General features: G+C 44.1%; 1 protein-coding gene across 5 annotated transcripts in view; it reads right to left on the bottom strand.

The window, feature by feature from the left end:
* Window positions 1-12,022, bottom strand: part of CREBBP (CREB binding protein) — a 96,605-nt gene that overhangs the window by 7,972 nt on the left and 76,611 nt on the right. For all 5 annotated transcript variants that reach the window (XM_018916134.3, XM_030229487.2, XM_009091982.4 and 2 more), the window contains 8 exons: window positions 11,731-11,787; window positions 10,479-10,556; window positions 9,930-9,997; window positions 5,693-5,843; window positions 4,368-4,514; window positions 3,608-3,721; window positions 2,682-2,847; window positions 1,586-1,753 (listed from right to left, as the gene is read on the bottom strand). In XM_018916134.3, coding sequence (XP_018771679.1) covers window positions 1,586-1,753; window positions 2,682-2,847; window positions 3,608-3,721; window positions 4,368-4,514; window positions 5,693-5,843; window positions 9,930-9,997; window positions 10,479-10,556; window positions 11,731-11,787 — 949 coding nt within the window. The remainder of the gene's footprint in view (window positions 1-1,585; window positions 1,754-2,681; window positions 2,848-3,607; window positions 3,722-4,367; window positions 4,515-5,692; window positions 5,844-9,929; window positions 9,998-10,478; window positions 10,557-11,730; window positions 11,788-12,022) is intronic.

Here is a 12,022-nt window from a genome sequence, read left to right as displayed (position 1 = left end):
TCCTGGGGGAACCTCACCCCTTCAGAACCTCTGCCAAGAACTCTGGATGTTTACCAGCTCTTTGCTCTCCCTTTCACTGATAGCTTCCTGCAGGTGAACATGTGCTGCAGGGTTCTCTTCACATACACAAAATTTAGGACAAAGACTGTAAGAGGGATTCTGTGCCATTTCAGCACCAAGATCCACGTGGTGCTTGTACCCACGGAGATCCCCACTGCAGGGCAGTTTCCTCCATGAAGTGACCCAGTTTAGGTGTCTGCATGGGGGACCTTCTCCTGCTTTTAAATCTGCTCCTTTTCCTGAGTCAAGAGGAAAAGGCCCCCATGTGCCATGACTGGGTGACTCCTCAGCCCCCTGGGTGCAGGTTGTGTCCCCCTGCTGCTGCCCCAGGCACCAAGGGGGGCACAGGGATGTTCCCCACCAAGGCTGCACCATCTCATTTTAGGCCACAATTTGTCTGAGCTCCCAGTGAATTGTTCAGGGCTTTTCCAAACACCTTTTACCCCTGCCTAGATGCAGAGTAAATGCTCACATCACTGCCTTCCCTGATTTACTGGAATTGTATTCCTCTTCTTTTTATACAGCAGTGCCTGCTGAACTATCTCAATACCCAAAGTCACATTCAGAAGGAACAAAGTGAAAGCTGTTAACTTTGTGGTTCCATTAAAATATACCCACAAACTGTATTAACTTTGAAAGAGCTGCTAAGGTTTAACAGAAGGAACTTTCTGACATCACAAAACTGATGGATGAAGGTGCAATCCTCCACATCAATCCCATGTAACACAGACCCAAGGCAGTCACAGCATCTAAGCTTCAAGGGGGCTTTCTCCAGGTAAAGCTTTTGGTTCTACCTCAATCTATTAAACTTCAGATTTTCCTACAACATTTATTTTCAAAACATCTTGCTGCAAATCTCAAGTGAAAGGGACAGTATAAAAGTGTTGAGACCATTTGGTTGCAGATAAAATCAAAGATGGAAATAAAAATGAATGATGACATTCTGTCCAGGGCCCTGAAAAAATTGGTTGTTGTTTTTTTGTGGGGTTTTTTTTGGCTTGGTTGTTTTTCATAGACAAAGAGAGGATGTTGGTGAAGGAACAGCACCATCAGGATCAACCTTCCCCACCAACGCAAAGCCTGCAATAAACACTTTCAAATTTCAGCCCTTTGCTGTTGCAAATGACTACAAGTACCTGTGCTTAAATAACAGCCACCTTTCATTCAGCTTTGAAAAATCCAGCACCTTTCAAAATGCTAATGCTGGAGGTGCTTTGCAAAGGTGTGAACCAGGAGCTCAGCCAAATGACTGCAAGCAAATGTAGTGTGGCAAAAGCAGCTTAACACATTTCTCTGAGAGGAGAACTGACATAAGTGACTCCTGAGTCTGTTAAAAAAACCCAAACCAAGCCATCAGTAGATTTGTTAACCAAGAGGAAAAACAGAAATGCAGTTAAAGGGACCCCTGATTTAATGTCTGCTGTAAATGATCTTTTCTAGTTTATCTGGTGGGACCTCTCTACATTAAAGCATTAATTACCAGCTTGTGAGCTAAGGGAAAATGTGGCACATAAAGCTAACCCACCTCTGTTGTTTCACTAGCTGCAGTGCTCTCTTCCTTCTTCCTCTCCTCCTCCTCCTGCTCCAGCTCTTTAATGCTTTCCTCCAGCACATTAGGCCAGAAATCACCTTCAAAGTAAGGCAGCTCCTTGGCACTGGTCAGCCTGTCCTCAGTTGCTTGTTTGAAGATGTCCTGTTGAGCACATCACACCAGAGCAGGAATAAATAAATGCAGATCACTCAGCAGAGAGAGGGGAGAACCAGAGACACAGCCCAGAGCTGCACTGAGCACCTGGGCCTCCCCCAGAGCCAGGAGCTGCCTCTGCCAGGGCTCCTTTCCTGGGGCAGCTCCAGAGGCAGCCTGGCAATCCTGGCACAGCCCCACTCCCTGCTCCACCTGAAGATCAGTGCTGAGGCTTTCCTGACCCTGTCATGCCACCAGCTCATGCAGATCCCAAGATACCCCTGGAAAATGCAGCTGACCCCTCCTGGTTTCAAAGCCCCCTTATCAGGAGGCCCAGATTTCCCAGCTCTTTGCCACACTGATGACAAGGCTTGTTAGAGGCTGTTCCTACTCCACACATTCAGGAACTGTCACTTGCCATCAAAACATCAATTTTTTCCAGCACTGTCACTACCATTGAGGAATTCTTGTACATTTTAGCATGAAAGGAGTGGCAAATGCTCCCTTTGCCACCTTCCACTTATTTCCTTGGGTACATGTGTGATATTCAGCAGTTATGAAAATCATTCCTGTCATAAGGAGCTCTTTTATTTCACACTAGTGGGGTCCAGCATTTCACCTGCTCCTCCAGAATCACCAGAAAGAAACAGCTTCCATAAACCTTGACAAGCTCCATATTTCCTTGCCTAGAAAATGCAGGGAAAGAAAAATACACAAAGGCAGGTTCTTGCAGATTTCCCTTCATGCAGATGCCAAACCTAAGGAATTTTCAGCCTGAAAGGCAGAACCTCAAGAAAATCTAAGAAAATGAAGACACTGGTTGAGAATAAACCCCTTGTACAACATTACTCCACTTTTCAGGTGTTATGAAACAAGAGTAGCTCCCTTCAAATGAGAACAATATAAGAATTAAATCAGAAATTAAACAGTAACAAACCTTGTAGTCATGAATGATTCTCTCAGCAAATGCCTTGTCCAGCATCTTCTTATACCATTCTTGCAAACGTTTGGGTTTGGGAATTTTCTGGTCAGGTGGGTGGCAATGAAAGATGTAATCATCTCCTTCACTGGGGGGACAGGCCCAGATGTGCCCTGTCACATACCTGTGTCACACACAACAAACAACATCTGTGACTCCCAGAGAAAGGTAACTCAAACCTCATTATAAATCCAGACCTCTGGCTTTAGTTTTGAAATTTTTAAGATTTTTTTCTTTGTAGCAAAGATGCTGAGGGAATAACCTGTAATTTGACAAGGGATAAGGTCAGGGCTATAGTAATGAAGCTTAAACATCAAGTGAACCTCTGACCAAATGAATGATGTGCTGTCAGTTTAGGAATCCTATGGAGGGACAGCTGGCCTGCAAGCAAAGCTGAGTTAATAGAAGAAATAACAATTGTTGATTTTTGAGTGTATCCACAGCAAGGAAGAAGACAAGGCTGTCAGCATGAAAACAGATCAGAAAAGACACATGATAATCTCTGTAAGCTAGGCTGTGTGCATAAGTAGATGTGTATGCAATCTTATTAAACTTCTGTAAAACTTTTGCCAATTATACTGACGCTAATTGCTTTGCACCAATGAATATAATAAGTCATTGTGACGTAGTTAATGACTTAAGACCACACTTTGTTAAGAGTTTATCAGCTGGAGAACAGCAGAATAAAGAACTTTTTTCTTCTTGGACCCTGATCGTGTGTGTGTCACGTCCGGCCTAGCGTGACATCATCCAACAACAAAAACCACCTGAGTGACAAAATCCCAGTTTCTCTCTCCACAAGAGATGTCAGAAGGAAACAGAGACCACCCCAAGTGCAAATCCCCTGCAGGCCCAGGTTCCTTAGCCTGGCAGCTGTCACTCACCCGAGTTTCTTGACGTACTCCAGGTAGCCGATGAGGATCTCGTGGTACACGGCCGTGCGCAGGCAGCGCGGCCGGAAGAAGTGGATGCTGTCCAGGTAGGAGATGTACACCCGCCTGCAGGGACAGAGGGACACACTCAGGGCTGCCTGAACACTGCTCTGCTACTGACAGCTGCCTTCTGAGCTAGGTGAACGTGCAGAAAGACAGATAAATGCTGATGGGGCTTTAATGCATCATTGCTATAATGTGGAGTAAAGAGTCCTCAGAAGCAAAAGAGAAGCTGTATTTCTTTAGCTCTTCCCACACTTTGGAGCTTGGCAGCAGCACCTGCACTGCAGCACAATTGGTTCCTACAGGTTGTGGGAAGGGCACAGAGGTGACAATCATGTCACTACAGCCACAACCCCCCATGGAGACCTGGCTGAATACAGCCAGTGAAGCACACACAGCAAGAATATACATCAAGAGGCAAAATTAAAGCAGAATGCAAAAAATGTAACATTTTTGTTTGTTATAATTGTACATTTTGTAATTTTAAAAAAAATTATTATTTTGGTGGATGTAGGAGGTTTTGTGAGTTGATAATTAGGATAAGTATAATATCCTAATAAATTCCATTATCCTAATAAATTCCACTTTTTGCTATTTGTCTTTCCCATCTGCAGTCCTAGAGCAGGATGGATTTGTGGCCCAGAGCTGAAATGCAGGTGCCCAGTGTATGCAGTGAGTGCCAGGCTCAGGGAGGGTGCCAGGGAGGTACCTGGTGTTGGGAGGGGGGCAGTCCGAGCCGTACTCCTGCACGTGCATCCCAAAGAAACAAACGTCCACACCATCGATCTCCTCAAACGCAAACAGAGCTTTGGTACGGTAAGGGAAGGATTCTGACATCTCACCAGAGTCCACAAATCTGCAGGACAGGGCAGCAGGAGAAAAAAACACAAAGAAAATGCCAGTTATTAAAGCAGTGTCCTACCAGAAGGAGGGGATTTTTGTCAATCTTATTTTGAACTCCTTAGGAACACTGAGGAAGGTTTGAAGGAGCTGGGGGTGCTCAGCCTGGAGAAGAGGAGGCTCAGAGGTGCCCTTATTGCTCTCTATACCTTCCTGAAGGGAGGCTGTAGCCAGGTGGGGTTGGTCTCTGACAGAGCCAGAGGACACAGTCTCCAGCTACGGCAGGGAAGGTACAGGTTGGATATTAGGAAAAAATTTTTCACCAAAAGAATAATAAAGCACTGGAATGCTCTTCCCAGGGAGGTGGTAGAATCACCATCTCTGGATGTGTTTAAAAAAAGATTGGACATGGCACTGGGTGCTAGAGTCTGGTTGAGGTGTGAGGGCACAGGTTGAACTCAATGATCTTAGAGGTCTCTTCCAACCTCATCATTCTGTGACTTTTAGGCAGGAGTTAAATGGGGTCAGATCAGAGCTGTAGTAAAACAGGGAGTTCTGTTCCTGTAAATTCATGGAAAGACTGTTTCCATATAGAATACGGGGCTGAACAGGCCAGCATTGAGTACATGAATATCCTCAGAGACCACAAGCCTTTAAATAGGCTACAGAGCAGAAAATGTGATGCATTAGTATGAAGTGATGTCACATAAACACAGTTTTTATGAATTTAACCCAAAATACTTCACAGATTAAAGCTTTTAAGCTTTTCATTTATAATTTGCTCCATTTAATTTTAAGCTTTTCATTTAATTTGCTTCATTTATAATGAAGCAAATTAAAAATTACTCCTGAAAGCTGAAATGTTTCTAAAAACACGACAAAATGAAGGAAGGGTAAGGAACAGAACTCAGCAACTGCTCCAAACTAAACGATGAATTCTGTAACCAAAATGTGGTCACTGTCAAGATGGAGTGACACAAAGTCCCAGTATTATAAGCAAGGATGTCCCCACTGTCCCCAAAACAATCACTTCCTTTACATTTTTTAACCTTTCATAATCCTAAACAAGCCCAAATTTCAAAAACGTGCAAAGGCATTAAGGGCTAATTGGCACAATTTTACAACAGCCCCCCATGGAGGCTTCAAAATAAAATAAATAAAAGGATTGCATTCGTTATAGTGCACAGGACTAACCTGGATTTCATTCCTGGTTTAACTTCTACTGTCTTATCTGAGCTTGCTACCACTCTGACAAAGACCTCTCCAGCCTCAGGATGGTTCTGGCGCCGCAGGAATTTGTTCACTCTGTCTTCCAAATGGTTCCCCAAACGTGTGGTCTGCAGCCCTGCAAGGCAAGGGGAGAACACACCATGCATATGTCAACACTGCAGCTGCTCAGGGCAGGCTGGTGCTGTGCTCCAGGGCTCTTGCAGCTTCCTCCTCTGGATGGAAGTTGTTATTTTTTCCCTTTTGTTTTACCTCCATGTGAAAATTGGATGGTTTGGTTTATACAGTCAAAATGAAGAGATGCAAACCCATCCCTGCTTTTCCCCCTGCTTTCCACAGCCCACTGTGGCAGCTGAACCCACTGGAGAGCCACAGTTACCCTGTGAGTGAGCTAACAAAGGCAGCTTGACGTAGCATTTTTCAATTTCAGCCTTATTTTATGAGCCCTGCCAATGTTTTCTCCTCCCAGCCCCACGCTGGCTGCCTGACAGAGATTACATCACTTCACAGATCTGGCTCCATGCCACACCTTTTCAAGCAAAGCAAAGCAAATCAACAGAAATGAAAAGCCTTTTGACTTCAAGGGAGATTTCATTGCTTTTGCTTTTCTTTTCAAGAGAGCTTTTGGACTGCAGTTGCAGCAATCTGCACATCAAGGTTAAATAGTTCCTGCCCAGAGATGGAGGTCTTGGGGAGTTCAAGTCCACAGATTGTCCAGATGCCCTCACTCCATCTTTACATTCACAATTGGCTTTTGTGGGGAGCTGGGTTTGTGGTCCTACAGGATGTGATGGTTTTCAAATAAATCCCCAACAAATTACAGAGATTGTGATGACTTTGGGTTAAATTAAAAAAGCAGAAGGACCTCACTGTTTTGACTTGAAGATTTATGACTGTTTCTCTTATCCTGCTGCACTTATTTTACCACTCATTTCTACTTCACTTTATGGTCAATCTGCTATATTTTCCAAAGTAATGCTGTAATCTACAGATGCTTATTTTAATAAAATACATTTAATTTTCTGCTCTCTGTTACTTGAGTTTTCAGTTGATATTTGGCTCCTGACACAAGGCCCTTGGTTCCTCCTTGACTCTGAGCCTGCACACAGAATTCTGCAGTGAAATATCTGTGCTAAAAATTCCTTCAGGCTCCAATACTGGGGAAAAAAACTCATACACTCAAAAGACTATTTCACTTTCATGGGGATTTATACACTTAAAATTTTATTTTATAGAATCATGGAATGGTTTGGGTTGGAAAGGACCTTAAAGCCCATCCAGTTCCACCCCTGCCATGGGCAGGGACACCTTCCACCATTTCAGGTTGCTCCAAGTCCTGCCCATCCTGGCCTTGGGCACTGCCAGGGATCCAGGGGCAGCCCCAATTGCTCTGGGCACCCTGTGCCAGGGCCTGCCCACCCTGCCAGGGAACAATTCCTTCCCAATATCCCATCCAGCCCTGCCCTCTTAGCAGTTTAATTACAATCAATTTACAGAAATTGCCAAAGGCAGCAATCTTGATTTGCATCTTTCAGCTTGTCCCCTTGTCCAGTGACATTCTGTGGTCATGACCAGCACAACACAGTCTAAATATCATTTACCTGGGAGTCATTAATAATTTAAACTAAAAAGAGAAATGTAAAGGCAGGTTGAAGTAAAACCACCACGTTCTTTACCCATTCCAACACACTGAGCCTTTCCCAGGATCTCCCACTCCAAGACTCTCTATTGGCCTTTCCAAATGCAACAGCAGGGGGATGACTCTAAAGGAATTCACAAATTCTTTATGGGGGAATTGTTTTGTTCTGTTCATTTCTCTGAAGGCAAACAGGAAAAGAAGAAAGGGCTCCATATTTCAGCTGATGAGTGGGAACATTTTCAGAAAGCCACTGGAGTTAACCCTACTGTCTTGTTGTGTTTGCATCTTTTCATCTTCCCAATGCTAAGCAACCAAGGAATATCTTCTTCCTTCCTTATGCATTAAAGCTTGGAAACCAACAAATCCAAAAAGACCAGGTAAGGAGATAAAAGAAATAGGCAGCATTAAAATTACATGTACTGTAAGCAAAGGATCTAAAAATTGCACATTTTGATCTCTTAGAATGTGAGTGAAAGTTGTTTTGGAAAGCTGTTGGATTTCAGTTCTTGGACACTTCTCACATATCCACCTCTAACAAAAGCTCAAAGCTCAGTGAAAACTGCAGTGCAAACCTGGAAAAAGGCACCCAAGCTGCTGAGGAGAAACCTCCAGCACAGGTCTGTGACAGCAGCAGCAGCCAGACCTTTGTTAGTGGTGAGTAATTGGACAGAGAGGAAGAAACTCCAACTCCTCCTTGTGACTTCTTGTCAGGAAACTACTTGGGGTGGCTTTTGTCAGGGTATCTTTGGTCTTTGAACCTCTCTGCACTGGCTACTGGTGAGGTAATATTTATAGATTTTCTCAGCAAAAGAAATACTTCAGAAGTTCAGGATTTTCCAGCAAACCCAGCTGCACTCTGGTTATATCTGGCAGGCTATCAGTGACAATAACCAATTTTACTGACTGTACATTAGGAACATGAATGTTCCACAGGAGCTGAGGGATGTGCTGTCTTGGTTATCAGCAGTTGTGCTATTGTGCTTGAGAGAGTGGAGAAATATTGATGGCAGCTTGGGCAGGAAATGGTTTTTTAAGAAGACAGAACATGTTCATGTTTCAAAACTTTCACGGCTCAAGTTTGTTTTCAGGTCAGCAGCAGCACCAAGGTTTTGATGACAAGAACAGACTTTCCCTTCCCTTCCCTGCTCTTGCATTCCCACCAGAGCAGTGCTGAAGAAAGCTGATCTCCAGAGGTGAGCCCACCAGTGGGTTACAGCTGGCAGCAGGACTCAGATCCCCAGGGGAGAAAGACAAACAGCAGGGAAAGGAGAAGGACAGGGAGGAGAGGAAAAAAAGCACCATTATTTCCCTGCCCAGAACGGAATAGCTACCTTGAACTACATGGCTGGTTATCAAACTTTAACCAGAGCCACAGAACAACTGCAGGAATCCAGGGAATCACACACTTATTTTGAGGAAATTTACATCAATACATGCTGGAAAGTCAGCACAGAACAGAAGAGACTCCATTTAAAATGGGTGTCTAACACCACAGTTGGATTTCATCATTTTATTCATGTTCTCCTCCAATTTTAATCTGTCTTTAATGAGGCTAATTTAGGCCTCTTTAACACAACTCTCTTGAGTGCAGCAGGTTACTCCAGAGACTGCTCTGATGGCTGGAACCCACCATGGCTCACACAACATCATCATCTGCAAATCACCCCCTCCACATGTGAAGTTCTCAAGAAGTCACATCTTTAATGCAAACCCTTTCCTTCAGCCCAGCTTGGAAGTCTGCAGGCCCAACATCACCCAGTAATGCCCAGAACTTCTAAGGATCAAGGAAGGAATCAAGGGAGGAATGAAATGTCCCTGCAAGTTCTGCTTGTTCAAGTGCCTGAATCACCCCCCTGGTGTCCACACTCACTTGATTTTCCTGCCCTCTGCACTGACTCTGCATTTCCAACACCAGCCCCTTCTTTTGCCCCACCTGACCTGGATGAATAAAAATGTCCCAGTTATGTTCCCTGTGTAAGGACTCTGGAGCCTGAGCCAGTCTGAGCTGGCACCTCCTGGGCCTCTCTTCAGGGCCCATTTCTAGCAGGCCATGGCAATGGCACTGCCAAGAGCACCCAGGGCAAGGAGTGACTCACTTCTCACCCCACCACTGTTCTGGAGGCAAGAAAAGCTCTTCCCACATGTGGGTGCTTGGCAGCAGCACCTGCATTGCAGCACAATTGGTTCCTACAGGTTGTGGGAAGGGCACAGAGGTGACAATCATGTCACTACAGCCACAAGCCTCCATGGAGCCCTGGCTGAATGCAGCCAGTGAAGCACACACAGCCCTGTGCTCCTCCTGGTCTATTTGTCCCTGTTTGCTTTTAACCCTAGAAAACAATGACAAAGATGTCAAACACACCAAGAAGCAACAAGACTGACCACAAACACATAAACAGCAGGGCTTTCAAATGTTGATTAAAATTCCAACAGCCTCGGGCTGTGCTGCTCCCCATTTTGCAAATGTTCCTGTGCTGTCTGTCATGACAACACAAAGTCTCAATCAAAAACCCATTAGGGGTGGCAGGGAGAAGATGAAGATAAAAACAGGAATACCAAACTCACTTTTAGCACTGAATTTGTTTTCTTTGCGTGTTCTACCAGTTTTCTTCAGACAATTATCACAGACAAACCTATTGAGGGAAAAAAAAAAGCCAAAAATTTAGCAGAAACCCATTATTGGTGAGCACAAACCCAATGTTTGAACATGTAATTTAAATGTCAGAGTACAAGATATTTTTTCCTGGCTTTGAACAGCTTATTTCCCTCCATTTTTGAGGGATTTAAAGCTGGTTTAACTCTGCCAAGCAGTTACACCTGCATTTGTGTTCTGTGCACACAAACTCCCCTCCAGCCAGCTGCCCTTGGTTAAGAGCTACAAAGAAACCACACAAATCTGTGTGGATGAATATATACATCTCCATCTGAATATACTGAACTGAGACCCCCAAACACACAAGAAAAGTATTTTATTTAGAAATCTTTGTCCATTTGTACCCAGTTCTTTAAAAAGTTGTGCCCACATATTAAAGAACAAAGGCAGAAAGTCTTTAATTACATAAACTACATCAGTCTCATTGTACAAGGGGTAAAAAACTAACAAACATCTCTTACCCTGAAGGCCAAATAATATCATAATGTAACACACAAATCTGGTGCATCTTCCGACCACATTCTTTGCAGTCAACAAACCTGAAGAGAAAAAACCAGCAGCAAATTACCTTTGGTGTTAGGTAAGTAATTTTCCAGAATTCAGAATGAAAGAAGGAGTTGCCAATCCTCTGCTAAGAGCTGAATCAATTTCATCAGGTCCAATTTACATCTAAGTTTAAAAAAATACTCAGAATAGATTCAGATGTACATCTATCAATCCATGTGCGAGTTATATGTATACATCTATACCTATATATAAATTGTAAAATGTGCTGCTTTAAAAAGCTGAGAGGGGCTGTCATGCACAACTTTTTTCTGGATCTTTTCTATCCTCTTCTAAGCAGAACCCCAGTTTCACAGAATTCTCAGCAATACCTCCACAGATTTAATTCTGAATTGCTGCAACAACCGCAAGCTGAATAAATGGTTGCTCAACTTACTGTAAAAGTAAGAACTAGTCATTCATGAACCACCCTGCCAAAAAAGCATGTATTAACTTGTCTTTGCCTGCATGGCTCTGCTGTAGCCTTGTTTTTATCTTTTGTTTTTTGGTCAAAAAGTTGGATGTCAGAATTCTCTTTTTGGATGGGAAAGCTGTCAGAGATTTTCCCAGGCCAGGGTGCAGGGCAGGTGAAGAAGCCAAATGCACTGGGGTCTGTCTCAGTCCAGCCCTTCCAGGCTGGGGAGAAGCTCTATTTAGAATTTGCAAAGATAAGCAAAGGAATCAAAATGTGCCTTAAACTGCCAGAGAACATGGAGGGAGCAGGCTGATAAAATCCCACTGCAGGGAAAGCAACCCCGTGCTCAGCTGGGCATCCCCTGAGGCTCCCCAGGGTCACACCTTGGCCTTTGGGGGGGCTCAGCACCCAGGAAGAGAAAAATAGGGTTTAGAACCAGCAGGGGAAAATGTAGAAGTGCCCCAGGAATGCAGAGTGAAAGGCTCTGGAGGAGGGAAGGCCATTCCCAGCCCTGGATTACCCAAATACCAGAACCAGGAACTCTCTGTGGAAGAGGCTCCCGTGGTCCTCGGGGGCAGCAAATCAGACACCAACCTTGGGTGCTGTGCCAGGAATTTTAGGGAAGGATTCTGCAGTTTGGGCAGGGATGGGGTGCAGAAGAGTTCTTCAATCCCTGCCCCATTTCTGCCCTGCTGGCTGAAGGACAAGTGGAAGCAGAGAGATTTTGGGAAGGAGAACAACAGCCTGGTACTCACGGCTCTGGATCCAGGGTATCGTTTTTCTTCTTTTCAAACTGATCCTTAGAGATGGTTCTAGAGACAAAGAGTTAATATGAAAACTCAGTAGCACCCTCACATCAGAGGCTCAGACAATATCATGCTTTGCTGAATTGCAGCAAACCTCAAGTCTGAAGAAAGCCCCTTAATATTTATTTTCTGATCAGAGCAAGCAATTCAGTTAATTGTATTTTAAGCTACAGAAAATATTTTTCCCATTTCACCTTTTGTGTAAATTAAAAGCAAGAGATATCCAAGTCTACACATAAAA

The sequence above is a fragment of the Serinus canaria genome, chromosome 14 (genome assembly GCF_022539315.1).
Source record: "Serinus canaria isolate serCan28SL12 chromosome 14, serCan2020, whole genome shotgun sequence".
NCBI lineage: Eukaryota > Metazoa > Chordata > Aves > Passeriformes > Fringillidae > Serinus > Serinus canaria.
Note: the sequence above shows the minus strand (reverse complement) of the source record. Positions and strands in the feature narration are given on the sequence as shown.